Source organism: Lolium perenne, chromosome 5 (assembly GCF_019359855.2).
Source record: "Lolium perenne isolate Kyuss_39 chromosome 5, Kyuss_2.0, whole genome shotgun sequence".
Taxonomy (NCBI): Eukaryota; Viridiplantae; Streptophyta; class Magnoliopsida; order Poales; family Poaceae; genus Lolium; species Lolium perenne.
Window position 1 is genome coordinate 255700594 of NC_067248.2, and position 16156 is coordinate 255716749.

The 16156-nt window shown below is 53.3% G+C and overlaps 1 protein-coding gene across 1 annotated transcript; it reads left to right on the forward strand.

The window, feature by feature from the left end:
- Positions 1 to 10928: 10928 nt before the first annotated feature.
- On the forward strand, positions 10929 to 14976 carry LOC127302789 (uncharacterized). Its single transcript, XM_051333412.2, has 4 exons — positions 10929 to 11057; positions 12511 to 13113; positions 13197 to 13411; positions 13572 to 14976. Exons 2-3 carry the CDS (start codon positions 12583 to 12585, stop codon positions 13404 to 13406), a joined length of 741 nt encoding a protein of 246 aa, XP_051189372.1. The 5' UTR covers positions 10929 to 11057; positions 12511 to 12582; the 3' UTR covers positions 13407 to 13411; positions 13572 to 14976.
- Positions 14977 to 16156: the final 1180 nt, after the last annotated feature.

The window sequence follows — 16156 nt, forward strand, 5'->3', positions numbered from 1 at the left end:
ACAAAGGGTAATAGAAAAGTTGAAAAAGTGCAATACCCTCTATAGTGGCGGAGAACCGAGGGTAATAGAAAAGTTGAAAAGATCCAATAGCCTCTATTCTGTCGGAGACTACAGGGTAATAGAAAAGGTGAAAAAGTCCAATACCCTCTATTCTGGCGGAAATCTAAGGGTAATAGAAAAGCTGAAACATTCCAATACCGCCAGCATAGAGGGTATTGGAAAGTTTCAAGTTTTCTATTATCCTGGGATCTCCTGGTGAACCAAGAGAAGTATCGCCAGCAAGAAGTCGAGTATAGAACCAGCCCCGGAGCTTAGAGTCCGGCTTGAAGAAAAGGAAGGTTCACAACCCAGTCAAGGGACGGGACAAACTTCCAGATGTCTTGCGCGCCGGCTCGGGAGGAGTACCCTCCTCTCGAGAACAATTTGTTTGGAATTTATAGTGTCTCGTTGAATCTCGGGTCAAAACTTCACATTTCTTGAAAATTGTTTTGTAATCCTTTGTTTGACCTACATGCCACCATGTAAAACAAATTTGGGCTAATTTTAAGAAGGTCGAGAAAATCACAAATTTACAAGGTTTTGCTCCTCGCGGCCAACTTTATGCTAAATTCCGAGATTTTGACCTGAAATTCAAGAGGGCATTATAAAAAATAAAAAAAATAAAAAATGTAAAAACTTCACAGTCTATGATTGTAACATACTATGAAAGTTACACTGGTGTAACATGTTTGTAACATCCGTTAAAAGTTAATGCAAATAAAATTAAATGTATGGTTGCAACGATTATATTCGCATTCTGGATAGTACCCTAGTACTAACAAACATCCACAAGAACTTTCAACCACTGGTCTTGCACGCACAACCCATGAACATCCAGCCTCATCATACTTGATGAAACTGGGTTCAACAGAGCCCACGGAAAATGATTTTGCACGGTTACAGAATCTCGAGCTCCAGAGAGGAAGAGGTGTGAGGAAGTGCACATCTTTGGAGTAGAGCTGCTGGCTAAGGTAGATCACCACCTGGTGCATGTCCTCCGCAAGCGTGTTCTGCTTGCCGCGACCGAACCACCACCGTCGCTGCCGCCTCCTCCACCACCACCGCCACTATCACCTCCTCCAGCACCGGCGCCGCCTCCACCACCACCGCCGCTGCCGCCTCCAGAAATGCAGGGGCCTATTCAGCCACGCCCCCGGCACGTCAGCCACCAGGCAATCCTCGTTTCACCTCGCAGCTTGTTTTGGTCATTTTGATTTGTCGAACTGCAGTTTCATTTGGTTGTGTAGTTGTTAGCATGAAGTAATTTGCTATTACATTTGTAGCGCTTTTCCCATTGCTGACCTCCCATTCACCTGGATCTAGGGTCGCCGGTGTGGGGGAGCGGGTCGCCGATGCAGCCGTCACCGCCAGGGGAGGGGAGCTCGGGGGTGGGCTTCCAGCCGTCGCCGGTGCGGGGGAGCTGGTCGCCGGTGCAGCCGTCACCGCCAGGGGATAGCAGCTCGTCGGCGACCTTCCAGCCTTGCCCGTCGAGGATGACTTCGTCGACAACCTACCGGTCTATGCCCTCGCCTTTAGGGGGCGGGCCTCGAGAGTGTGGTGGAGTCGTCGTCGTTGTCGGTGTCGCTGAGGATCACGGCGGGGGACGGGGAGGATGGCGTGGTGGTGCAGATCTCCATGTCCATGGTGTTGCGCTCTCGGTGCTCCATGCCATGGTGCTCGCTTGTCGATTCCGTCTGGACGGCTTGGTGCAGAGGGACGTAGCACACATCATCACGGCAGTAAATCATCTGCAAATTGGACAAAGGGGAATCGATTGTGCAGTTTTATACAGTAAAATATTCGCATTCTGGATAGTACCCTAGTACTAACAAACATCCACAAGAACTTTCAACCATTAAGGTCCTACTCGTTGATCATGCGCCCGAGGGCAACGACTAGCACCCTCCTGATTAGGCCGGAACGGAATAACCCTGCCAAGAAGGCAGCAACCTGCAAGATACGGTAGGTATGCAAGTCTCTCATGGGGATATTGCACTAGCGATCGGCAGGGGCGAAGACCCTGGGGATACTAAGCTCAACATCAGGCAGCTGGGGAACGGGATGGCGGACTACTGTGTTCCCGTTCATCGCCCTCTCGAGCGCCTCCAGCTGGTACCTTCAGCCTTGCCCGTCGAGTATGACTTCGTCGACAACCTACCGGTCTATGCCCTCGCCTTTAGGGGGCGGGCCTCGAGAGTGTGGTGGAGTCGTCGTCGTTGTCGGTGTCGCTGAGGATCACGGCGGGGGACGGGGAGGATGGCGTGGTGGTGCAGATCTCCATGTCCATGGTGTTGCGCTCTCGGTGCTCCATGCCATGGTGCTCGCTTGTCGATTCCGTCTGGACGGCTTGGTGCAGAGGGACGTAGCACACATCATCACGGCAGTAAATCATCTGCAAATTGGACAAAGGGGAATCGATTGTGCAGTTTTATACACTAAAATATTCGCATTCTGGATAGTACCCTAGTACTAACAAACATCCACAAGAACTTTCAACCATTAAGGTCCTACTCGTTGATCATGCGCCCGAGGGCAACGACTAGCACCCTCCTGATTAGGCCGGAACGGAATAACCCTGCCAAGAAGGCAGCAACCTGCAAGATACGGTAGGTATGCAAGTCTCTCATGGGGATATTGCACTAGCGATCGCCAGGGGCGAAGACCCTGGGGATACTAAGCTCAACATCAGGCAGCTGGGGAACGGGATGGCGGACTACTGTGTTCCCGTTCATCGCCCTCTCGAGCGCCTCCAGCTGGTACCTTCAGCCTTGCCCGTCGAGGATGACTTCGTCGACAACCTACCGGTCTATGCCCTCGCCTTTAGGGGCGGGCCTCGAGAGTGTGGTGGAGTCGTCGTCGTTGTCGGTGTCGCTGAGGATCACGGCGGGGGACGGGGAGGATGGCGTGGTGGTGCAGATCTCCATGTCCATGGTGTTGCGCTCTCGGTGCTCCATGCCATGGTGCTCGCTTGTCGATTCCGTCTGGACGGCTTGGTGCAGAGGGACGTAGCACACATCATCACGGCAGTAAATCATCTGCAAATTGGACAAAGGGGAATCGATTGTGCAGTTTTATACAGTAAAATATTCGCATTCTGGATAGTACCCTAGTACTAACAAACATCCACAAGAACTTTCAACCATTAAGGTCCTACTCGTTGATCATGCGCCCGAGGGCAACGACTAGCACCCTCCTGATTAGGCCGGAACGGAATAACCCTGCCAAGAAGGCAGCAACCTGCAAGATACGGTAGGTATGCAAGTCTCTCATGGGGATATTGCACTAGCGATCGCCAGGGGCGAAGACCCTGGGGATACTAAGCTCAACATCAGGCAGGTGGGGAACGGGATGGCGGACTACTGTGTTCCCGTTCATCGCCCTCTCGAGCGCCTCCAGCTGGTACCTTCACACACACAAGTCGCTAATTATTTCCTCTCAATGATCCTAATAAATATCTCAAAATTCAGATGCCACTCTACATGGTGCTCGCTTGTCGATTCCGTCTGGACGGCTTGGTGCAGAGGGACGTAGCACACATCATCACGGCAGTAAATCATCTGCAAATTGGACAAAGGGGAATCGATTGTGCAGTTTTATACAGTAAAATATTCGCATTCTGGATAGTACCCTAGTACTAACAAACATCCACAAGAACTTTCAACCATTAAGGTCCTACTCGTTGATCATGCGCCCGAGGGCAACGACTAGCACCCTCCTGATTAGGCCGGAACGGAATAACCCTGCCAAGAAGGCAGCAACCTGCAAGATACGGTAGGTATGCAAGTCTCTCATGGGGATATTGCACTAGCGATCGCCAGGGGCGAAGACCCTGGGGATACTAAGCTCAACATCAGGCAGCTGGGGAACGGGATGGCGGACTACTGTGTTCCCGTTCATCGCCCTCTCAAGCGCCTCCAGCTGGTACCTTCAGCCTTGCCCGTCGAGGATGACTTCGTCGACAACCTACCGGTCTATGCCCTCGCCTTTAGGGGGCGGGCCTCGAGAGTGTGGTGGAGTCGTCGTCGTTGTCGGTGTCGCTGAGGATCACGGCGGGGGACGGGGAGGATGGCGTGGTGGTGCAGATCTCCATGTCCATGGTGTTGCGCTCTCGGTGCTCCATGCCATGGTGCTCGCTTGTCGATTCCGTCTGGACGGCTTGGTGCAGAGGGACGTAGCACACATCATCACAGCAGTAAATCATCTGCAAATTGGACAAAGGGGAATCGATTGTGCAGTTTTATACAGTAAAATATTCGCATTCTGGATAGTACCCTAGTACTAACAAACATCCACAAGAACTTTCAACCATTGGTCTTGCACGCACAACCCATGAACATCCAGCCTCATCATACTTGATGAAACTGGGTTCAACAGAGCCCACGGAAAATGATTTTGCACGGTTACGTAATCTCGAGCTCCAGAGAGGAAGAGGTGTGAGGAAGTGCACATCTTTGGAGTAGAGCTGCTGGCTAAGGTAGATCACCACCTGGTGCATGTCCTCCGCAAGCGTGTTCTGCTTGCCGCGACCGAACCACCACCGTCGCTGCCGCCTCCTCCACCACCACCGCCACTATCACCTCCTCCAGCACCGGCGCCGCCTCCACCACCACCGCCGCTGCCGCCTCCAGAAATGCAGGGGCCTATTCAGCCACGCCCCCGGCACGTCAGCCACCAGGCAATCCTCGTTTCACCTCGCAGCTTGTTTTGGTCATTCTGATTTGTCGAACTGCAGTTTCATTTGGTTGTGTAGTTGTTAGCATGAAGTAATTTGCTATTACATTTGTAGCGCTTTTCCCATTGCTGACCTCCCATTCACCTGGATCTAGGGTCGCCGGTGTGGGGGAGCGGGTCGCCGATGCAGCCGTCACCGCCAGGGGAGGGGAGCTCGGGGGTGGGCTTCCAGCCGTCGCCGGTGCGGGGGAGCTGGTCGCCGGTGCAGCCGTCACCGCCAGGGGATAGCAGCTCGTCGGCGACCTTCCAGCCTTGCCCGTCGAGGATGACTTCGTCGACAACCTACCGGTCTATGCCCTCGCCTTTAGGGGCGGGCCTCGAGTGTGGTGGAGTCGTCGTCGTTGTCGGTGTCGGCGAGGATCACGGCGGGGGACGGGGAGGATGGCGTGGTGGTGCAGATCTCCATGTCCATGGTGTTGCGCTCTCGGTGCTCCATGCCATGGTGCTCGCTTGTCGATTCCGTCTGGACGGCTTGGTGCAGAGGGACGTAGCACACATCATCACGGCAGTAAATCATCTGCAAATTGGACAAAGGGGAATCGATTGTGCAGTTTTATACAGTAAAATATTCGCATTCTGGATAGTACCCTAGTACTAACAAACATCCACAAGAACTTTCAACCATTAAGGTCCTACTCGTTGATCATGCGCCCGAGGGCAACGACTAGCACCCTCCTGATTAGGCCGGAACGGAATAACCCTGCCAAGAAGGCAGCAACCTGCAAGATACGGTAGGTATGCAAGTCTCTCATGGGGATATTGCACTAGCGATCGGCAGGGGCGAAGACCCTGGGGATACTAAGCTCAACATCAGGCAGCTGGGGAACGGGATGGCGGACTACTGTGTTCCCGTTCATCGCCCTCTCGAGCGCCTCCAGCTGGTACCTTCAGCCTTGCCCGTCGAGTATGACTTCGTCGACAACCTACCGGTCTATGCCCTCGCCTTTAGGGGGCGGGCCTCGAGAGTGTGGTGGAGTCGTCGTCGTTGTCGGTGTCGCTGAGGATCACGGCGGGGGACGGGGAGGATGGCGTGGTGGTGCAGATCTCCATGTCCATGGTGTTGCGCTCTCGGTGCTCCATGCCATGGTGCTCGCTTGTCGATTCCGTCTGGACGGCTTGGTGCAGAGGGACGGAGCACACATCATCACGGCAGTAAATCATCTGCAAATTGGACAAAGGGGAATCGATTGTGCAGTTTTATACACTAAAATATTCGCATTCTGGATAGTACCCTAGTACTAACAAACATCCACAAGAACTTTCAACCATTAAGGTCCTACTCGTTGATCATGCGCCCGAGGGCAACGACTAGCACCCTCCGATTAGGCCGGAACGGAATAACCCTGCCAAGAAGGCAGCAACCTGCAAGATACGGTAGGTATGCAAGTCTCTCATGGGGATATTGCACTAGCGATCGGCAGGGGCGAAGACCCTGGGGATACTAAGCTCAACATCAGGCAGCTGGGGAACGGGATGGCGGACTACTGTGTTCCCGTTCATCGCCCTCTCGAGCGCCTCCAGCTGGTACCTTCAGCCTTGCCCGTCGAGGATGACTTCGTCGACAACCTACCGGTCTATGCCCTCGCCTTTAGGGGCGGGCCTCGAGAGTGTGGTGGAGTCGTCGTCGTTGTCGGTGTCGCTGAGGATCACGGCGGGGACGGGGAGGATGGCGTGGTGGTGCGGATCTCCATGTCCATGGTGTTGCGCTCTCGGTGCTCCATGCCATGGTGCTCGCTTGTCGATTCCGTCTGGACGGCTTGGTGCAGAGGGACGTAGCACACATCATCACGGCAGTAAATCATCTGCAAATTGGACAAAGGGGAATCGATTGTGCAGTTTTATACAGTAAAATATTCGCATTCTGGATAGTACCCTAGTACTAACAAACATCCACAAGAACTTTCAACCATTAAGGTCCTACTCGTTGATCATGCGCCCGAGGGCAACGACTAGCACCCTCCTGATTAGGCCGGAACGGAATAACCCTGCCAAGAAGGCAGCAACCTGCAAGATACGGTAGGTATGCAAGTCTCTCATGGGGATATTGCACTAGCGATCGCCAGGGGCGAAGACCCTGGGGATACTAAGCTCAACATCAGGCAGGTGGGGAACGGGATGGCGGACTACTGTGTTCCCGTTCATCGCCCTCTCGAGCGCCTCCAGCTGGTACCTTCACACACACAAGTCGCTAATTATTTCCTCTCAATGATCCTAATAAATATCTCAAAATTCAGATGCCACTCTACATGGTGCTCGCTTGTCGATTCCGTCTGGACGGCTTGGTGCAGAGGGACGTAGCACACATCATCACGGCAGTAAATCATCTGCAAATTGGACAAAGGGGAATCGATTGTGCAGTTTTATACAGTAAAATATTCGCATTCTGGATAGTACCCTAGTACTAACAAACATCCACAAGAACTTTCAACCATTAAGGTCCTACTCGTTGATCATGCGCCCGAGGGCAACGACTAGCACCCTCCTGATTAGGCCGGAACGGAATAACCCTGCCAAGAAGGCAGCAACCTGCAAGATACGGTAGGTATGCAAGTCTCTCATGGGGATATTGCACTAGCGATCGCCAGGGGCGAAGACCCTGGGGATACTAAGCTCAACATCAGGCAGCTGGGGAACGGGATGGCGGACTACTGTGTTCCCGTTCATCGCCCTCTCAAGCGCCTCCAGCTGGTACCTTCAGCCTTGCCCGTCGAGGATGACTTCGTCGACAACCTACCGGTCTATGCCCTCGCCTTTAGGGGGCGGGCCTCGAGAGTGTGGTGGAGTCGTCGTCGTTGTCGGTGTCGCTGAGGATCACGGCGGGGGACGGGGAGGATGGCGTGGTGGTGCAGATCTCCATGTCCATGGTGTTGCGCTCTCGGTGCTCCATGCCATGGTGCTCGCTTGTCGATTCCGTCTGGACGGCTTGGTGCAGAGGGACGTAGCACACATCATCACAGCAGTAAATCATCTGCAAATTGGACAAAGGGGAATCGATTGTGCAGTTTTATACAGTAAAATATTCGCATTCTGGATAGTACCCTAGTACTAACAAACATCCACAAGAACTTTCAACCATTGGTCTTGCACGCACAACCCATGAACATCCAGCCTCATCATACTTGATGAAACTGGGTTCAACAGAGCCCACGGAAAATGATTTTGCACGGTTACAGAATCTCGAGCTCCAGAGAGGAAGAGGTGTGAGGAAGTGCACATCTTTGGAGTAGAGCTGCTGGCTAAGGTAGATCACCACCTGGTGCATGTCCTCCGCAAGCGTGTTCTGCTTGCCGCGACCGAACCACCACCGTCGCTGCCGCCTCCTCCACCACCACCGCCACTATCACCTCCTCCAGCACCGGCGCCGCCTCCACCACCACCGCCGCTGCCGCCTCCAGAAATGCAGGGGCCTATTCAGCCACGCCCCCGGCACGTCAGCCACCAGGCAATCCTCGTTTCACCTCGCAGCTTGTTTTGGTCATTCTGATTTGTCGAACTGCAGTTTCATTTGGTTGTGTAGTTGTTAGCATGAAGTAATTTGCTATTACATTTGTAGCGCTTTTCCCATTGCTGACCTCCCATTCACCTGGATCTAGGGTCGCCGGTGTGGGGGAGCGGGTCGCCGATGCAGCCGTCACCGCCAGGGGAGGGGAGCTCGGGGGTGGGCTTCCAGCCGTCGCCGGTGCGGGGGAGCTGGTCGCCGGTGCAGCCGTCACCGCCAGGGGATAGCAGCTCGTCGGTGACCTTCCAGCCTTGCCCGTCGAGGATGACTTCATCGACAACCTACCGGTCTATGCCCTCGCCTTTAGGGGGCGGGCCTCGAGAGTGTGGTGGAGTCGTCGTCGTTGTCGGTGTCGCTGAGGATCACGGCGGGGGACGGGGAGGATGGCGTGGTGGTGCAGATCTCCATGTCCATGGTGTTGCGCTCTCGGTGCTCCATGCGATGGTGCTCGCTTGTCGATTCCGTCTGGACGGCTTGGTGCAGAGGGACGTAGCACACATCATCACGGCAGTAAATCATCTGCAAATTGGACAAAGGGGAATCGATTGTGCAGTTTTATACAGTAAAATATTCGCATTCTGGATAGTACCCTAGTACTAACAAACATCCACAAGAACTTTCAACCATTAAGGTCCTACTCGTTGATCATGCGCCCGAGGGCAACGACTAGCACCCTCCTGATTAGGCCGGAACGGAATAACCCTGCCAAGAAGGCAGCAACCTGCAAGATACGGTAGGTATGCAAGTCTCTCATGGGGATATTGCACTAGCGATCGCCAGGGGCGAAGACCCTGGGGATACTAAGCTCAACATCAGGCAGCTGGGGAACGGGATGGCGGACTACTGTGTTCCCGTTCATCGCCCTCTCGAGCGCCTCCAGCTGGTACCTTCAGCCTTGCCCGTCGAGTATGACTTCGTCGACAACCTACCGGTCTATGCCCTCGCCTTTAGGGGGCGGGCCTCGAGAGTGTGGTGGAGTCGTCGTCGTTGTCGGTGTCGCTGAGGATCACGGCGGGGGACGGGGAGGATGGCGTGGTGGTGCAGATCTCCATGTCCATGGTGTTGCGCTCTCGGTGCTCCATGCCATGGTGCTCGCTTGTCGATTCCGTCTGGACGGCTTGGTGCAGAGGGACGTAGCACACATCATCACGGCAGTAAATCATCTGCAAATTGGACAAAGGGGAATCGATTGTGCAGTTTTATACACTAAAATATTCGCATTCTGGATAGTACCCTAGTACTAACAAACATCCACAAGAACTTTCAACCATTAAGGTCCTACTCGTTGATCATGCGCCCGAGGGCAACGACTAGCACCCTCCTGATTAGGCCGGAACGGAATAACCTCGCCAAGAAGGCAGCAACCTGCAAGATACGGTAGGTATGCAAGTCTCTCATGGGGATATTGCACTAGCGATCGGCAGGGGCGAAGACCCTGGGGATACTAAGCTCAACATCAGGCAGCTGGGGAACGGGATGGCGGACTACTGTGTTCCCGTTCATCGCCCTCTCGAGCGCCTCCAGCTGGTACCTTCAGCCTTGCCCGTCGAGGATGACTTCGTCGACAACCTACCGGTCTATGCCCTCGCCTTTAGGGGCGGGCCTCGAGAGTGTGGTGGAGTCGTCGTCGTTGTCGGTGTCGCTGAGGATCACGGCGGGGGCCGGGGAGGATGGCGTGGTGGTGCAGATCTCCATGTCCATGGTGTTGCGCTCTCGGTGCTACATGACATGGTGCTCGCTTGTCGATTCCGTCTGGACGGCTTGGTGCAGAGGGACGTAGCACACATCATCACGGCAGTAAATCATCTGCAAATTGGACAAAGGGGAATCGATTGTGCAGTTTTATACAGTAAAATATTCGCATTCTGGATAGTACCCTAGTACTAACAAACATCCACAAGAACTTTCAACCATTAAGGTCCTACTCGTTGATCATGCGCCCGAGGGCAACGACTAGCACCCTCCTGATTAGGCCGGAACGGAATAACCCTGCCAAGAAGGCAGCAACCTGCAAGATACGGTAGGTATGCAAGTCTCTCATGGGGATATTGCACTAGCGATCGCCAGGGGCGAAGACCCTGGGGATACTAAGCTCAACATCAGGCAGCTGGGGAACGGGATGGCGGACTACTGTGTTCCCGTTCATCGCCCTCTCGAGCGCCTCCAGCTGGTACCTTCACACACACAAGTCGCTAATTATTTCCTCTCAATGATCCTAATAAATATCTCAAAATTCAGATGCCACTCTACATGGTGCTCGCTTGTCGATTCCGTCTGGATGGCTTGGTGCAGAGGGACGTAGCACACATCATCACGGCAGTAAATCATCTGCAAATTGGACAAAGGGGAATCGATTGTGCAGTTTTATACAGTAAAATATTCGCATTCTGGATAGTACCCTAGTACTAACAAACATCCACAAGAACTTTCAACCATTAAGGTCCTACTCGTTGATCATGCGCCCGAGGGCAACGACTAGCACCCTCCTGATTAGGCCGGAACGGAATAACCCTGCCAAGAAGGCAGCAACCTGCAAGATACGGTGCTTCAGGCCGTGCCTTTGGTCGTGCTTCCCGGCGGCCCAAAATAACCCGGCCCGATGGCCAGGATTAGGTAAGCCTCTGCCTGGCGTCTTCTCCCCCACGACCCTAGCCCCGTGGAAAGTGAGAGAGGGAGACGACGGGCGGCTACAGGAGCTGACGGCGGCGGGGAAAGGAGACGGCGGCGGGGACTGAGCGAGCAAATCACGACGGCACCGACGGGATCTTCCTCCGGCGACTGGTCTCCGGTGAGCCATCCCGCCTTCTCCCCTCCCCCCTCCTCCTAGGGTTTTCTTGGTCGACGGCCGCCGTCCACAGAGCGCGTTCATGAAATTAGCCAGCCATTCGTAGCTGGTCACCGTGCCGCGGAAGGAGACGAGGATGTCGCGCCGGCCGAGCCGCCTGGCCTCTTTGTCCGATGCGACGGCCACGTTGTGAATGTGCCGACTATTCTGGAACACTCTACAGCCCACTGTCTTTGCCGCCTCTAGAAAAATCTGCAGCAAATCGGTTTCTGGCCGGCCTCCTGCATTCTACCTCACGCCGAAGCATCGCTGGGCAATGCTGTTAGCTATACACAATTTTTTTGGCCCGTCACACACCACCACTGACCACCTCCATCGGTCCATCCTCTCTACAGCGAAACATCTTCGCCAGCCATTCGTAGCTGGTCACCGTGCCGCGGAAGGAGGGCTCATTGCTATTTTTTTCTGATAGACATGTATAAAATGGTGAAAAATAAATTATTTATGAGATGATCCTCTCTGTGATTCTATTAACTTCTGTTCATATATCCTCTTTTGCCTTTTCTTAGCACTGGAATCAGGCGCCATAACCAATCAACCAAGCTAAAAATAAAAAGAACAATTACGAATCAGTTAACTAGAATTAGAATTTTGGGCATAATCAGAGAGAATTGGGGAGATGTTTCATCTTTGATCAGGGATTGGACCTGCGTGCAGACTGCAGTGAACGCCACACGCACGGACGCACTATCAGGCTAGTTCCTCTTGGGTGTTGAGTTAGTTAGCCTCCTGCCTGCAGCCAGCGATCAAGCGAGTGGATTTACCGAGACGAACTGTGGAATTGCTGAACGGGACTTCGGACTCGACGCTAGCCCTTGCGAGATCCGTGCGATCTGCTGATCGGTGATCGCACGACACAGAGGAAGCGATCTGCTGGAGTCCTGCCTCCTTGTAATCTATGTTAGAAAGGATCAAATCTGGTCTGGCCCAATTAGTACTTCTATCTTTATTTATTCTTGAATCTCTATACGACTAATGGACCATATACTATGCAAACATCTGAGACGGCCCCCTATGTTTTTGGGCCCGGGCTCCTGCCCCGCTCGACCCCCCCAAGGGCCGGCCCTGCTTGTTAGTGCTTGTTGACATGCAATCTAGATCTTGTATTCTTATTGCACGCCTTTTTTTGCTATTGTTTAGTACTGCAATGGATCCACAAAGACTAGAGCTTAGAGGGAGAGTAGACAGAACGCAGAGGCATAGCTCTGTCTCGTATGGCATGCAGCGTGTTCAAGGACTCCTTGATGGGCATGTTAAGAATTGCCGGGTAGCCTATAGGATGGAGCCACATATTTTCTGTTCATGTTCGATAAAAATTGAATGACAATGAGTTCATGCTTACGTATTTCCTTTTATTACCGTGCTAATACACAACTTTTCATTTTCTCTATTGTAGGACAGCAGGTTCATTGCTCACCTCCCGTTCACCTGGATCTAGGGTGGCCAATGGGGGGGGGACGGGTCACAGATGCGGCCGTGGCAGCAGTGGGAGGGGGAGGGCAGTTCGTCCGGGGGGGCCTTCGAGTCGCGGACTGGGGAGAGCAGTTCGCATGTGCCCTTCCAGCCGCATTTGTCGCCGGCGAGGAAGAGCAGTTCGCCGGCGCCCTTCCAGGCGTCGCCGGGGCGCTTCCAGCCGCGGTCCTTGCTGGTGAGGGAGAGCAGTTCCCTGGTGTCCTTCCAGCCGCAGCCGTCGCCGGTGCCCTTCCAGCCGCGGTTGTCGCCGGCGAGAGAGAGCCGTTCGCCGGCTCCCTTCCAGGAGCAGTCGGCAGAGCGCTTCCAGCCGCGGTCCTCGCTGGCGAGGGAGAGCAGTTCCCCGGTATCCTTCCAGCCACCGTCGTCCCTAGGGACCAGGTTGCGGAGGAAGTCGCCGGTACCATACCGCCACGATCCATTGGGCTACACGCCACACGAGTTCTGCCTTTGCAAACAGCCGGCCGGAATATTCATCTCGTGGTCGAAGTTCCCAGGGAGGAGGTACCTCAATTGCATGCTTCCTCAAGTAAGTTAGTTTGTTTGATCTTTGTTGATTCCGGACATTTTATTTTGTCTAATATGCTCATATATATATTTTGTTTGCATTAGTCTGTCAAATGTGACTTCTTCGCCTGGTATGATACAAATCCTTTTCCTCAATATATCACCAACTTGCTCGGGGACTTGCGAGACAAGCTTGATGAGAAGGACGATGAACTGGTTGCCTTGCGAGAACAATTGCAGTCGAAGGAACAAGCACTCGAGGACTCTTTGGAAGAAAGGATGCATCAACTGGAGGTGAACCAGAACTGGTGTTAATGCAGGTCCGGTTTTGGCTAATAAACATGGAACCAAGTTAGGCCTTAGGGATGAACCGTGTGTAAATAGTTTCTTCAATTGTCCACTAGCTAAATATGTTTGGAGTGCACTAGCATAGCCACATGGTTTTATGTTGCTAATGGGATTCACCATTTTTTTGTGCAGAAAACTAGGGCATGTTATCGAAGGTGGTTGCCGTGAGTACCAGCTCAAGGACGTTGACTGGACGAACATTACCATGGTGCTGAGTGGACCTTGACGGTGAAGCTGTTGTCGAGGAATGGGCTCACGTCGAAGCAGAGCACGCGCAGGCGTGGACAGCGCGGGAGCAAGACGGCGAGGTCGACGCTGCTGCCCGGGAGGGACAAGCTTTCGAGCGCGTGGAACTCGACGGACGGCGCCGGCAACCTCTTCTTCTTTCCGAGCTTGAGGCGGATGAAGTTATGGGAGTTCATACTCAGATCGATCGTGCAATCTCGGTCGCAAAAGATTTAGGGGCAATTCGCCTCCGCAACCCAACAAATCTCACTGTTCAAAAGTCTCGATGTAAATCAAATGCCTCTAGTCCCAAACACGGCGGTAGTCAGACAAACCCAGGTCCCAGACACAGTGGTAGTCGGCGGCCTCCTCCGCGTCGAGCCGCTCCTGCTCCAGACACGACGGTAGGCTTAAGATCTCCATGAACAATTGGATCTGATTTGTTCTCATGCAAAAAGATCAGAGCTGAACATATCTCAGCAACAACATGGACTCGAACTTGCCACGTCAGAGTTCGCCTCTTATTCGCACATGGAAAAAAGTCTTCAAGGCTACCATTTGGTAAGACCTCATAGACCAGTGTATATGACGGTGAGCATGCTCCTAGCAGAGTTACAAGGTTGGGATGTCTCACTCTACCATGGATAACAACAGAACTTTGCATCCCAGGATCACATGGCCATCCAACTCATTGTGAAGTATATGGAGAATCTCGATGCAATTTTCAATGATAATGGAAGCACAAGTTTCAATTTTCCCAACACAGCCGCATCCGGCGGCGGCAAGTGCCCGCGAGCACAGCGAGGCAAAAATTCAAGCTCGAATTTAGTAGGCAGATGACAAATAGGTAAGGTCTTTATTTCCTTTGTTCAATTTTTGTTCAGTTCCGGTTTTCAAATTAATTTAGGCCCCTGTATTCATATGATGTTTATGTTTGTCCGAGAAATTTTTTAATTGCCTTGCGGCGCGCCCAGGCTTCGACATTTTCCTAGGTCCGCCACTGAATGACGGCAACCTGTTGAGCTTCCCTTGTGTCCTCTGGTCCCCTGGTGTACTCGAGATCCAAGCCGACAAATGTTTTTCGCTCCACCTTCGCAGGATCGTTGGTGTATACCACATCGATCTCTGTGGTGCCATGGTAGTCTTTCACCTTCTAATTCCTGGCTCTTGCATTCAGTTCCTCTGCAACTTGATGAAAAAAATTGCTTTTGTCCGTCTGAAACATAGAGAAGATGGCTGTCAATCTCCCAGTTAGTGTAGTATTTTTGCAGATTTGGATAGAGTATATGAAATGTGATTTTTGAGAGTTGGAATCACCTCAAAATAACTTGTAGTTATTTTTAAATAAATGTTTGAAGTTGAAAAAGTCACTGTGGTGTTATTTTTGCTGCAGGTGATCTATCAATAATCTTGACATGAAACCAATTGGAGATTGTAGTGAATTTGATAAGCTTTCAAAGAAAATTAGAATAACTAGATTCGGTTCAGTAGAATTTGAATTATTTAATTTTTACTAAACCTACTGAGTAGGTTTTCTAACTAAAATGGAAATAAAATGTTTGAATTCAAAAGACTCGGCGGGAACCCTAACTGGGCCGGCCCACGGGGCGATGCGCACAGCGCAGGGCACGCACGGCCTGCTCTACTGCGGCAAAGAAAAAAACAAGCGAAGAGGTATAGGGGACGGCTGGCCCTCCGATTAGAATCAATCGGACGGCTCACAGTCATCTTCCCCGATGAACAGAACTCCACGGGCTCTAACCCTAGCCGGCGATGTGGGGCACGGGGGAGGCTCACCGGAGGTCCGACGAGGGTCGGCGAAGGGCGTAGAGGAACCGGAGGACGACGGGGAGTCGGAGGAGGGTAGCGGCGGCGTCGGGGATGGCCGAGATCGAGCGGCCCCTTCTTCCTCTTCTCCGGCGGAGCTCCGACGAATTGGGGCAACTCCGGCGACGACTTGCAATGTGGCTACTCAGGGATGATCAGTGGGAGATGGGGAGCGTTGTGGTGTGCTCAGAAGTGGAGGGGGAGGTCTCATTTTATAGGCTCGACGAGCGGCCGGTGCGTCACGGGTGACGGTCGCTGTCGACGTCGTCACAGTGCACCCGCGTCGTGGGCGAGGGCATGGGGCGGTGCAGAGAGGTGCAGGGATTGTCATGGTGCTCGTGGAACAGCGGGAGGTGGTCAAGCACAGTGGGCGCGCGTTGGTGTCCGTCGATGGCAGAGGCGGAGAAGTCGTTGTCGTATCGTCATCGTGGAGCACGGGGGTGGCAGGGAGCTTGTCTACTGGGGTCCTGGGGTCACGGGGAGCAGGTGAGAGCAGGGAGAGGTGGTGCGATGGTGTGTGCTGACGGGGGAGGCTCGTGCACACTCGGTGCCCGTCGGCATCACCTGGCACAAAAAGTTCACGGGTTTGCTCGTTGCTACAGGGCACGGCTCGGGCTGGGGGTTGCGTGGGCGTGCTACTGGGAGTGTGAGGAGCGTGCAGGACA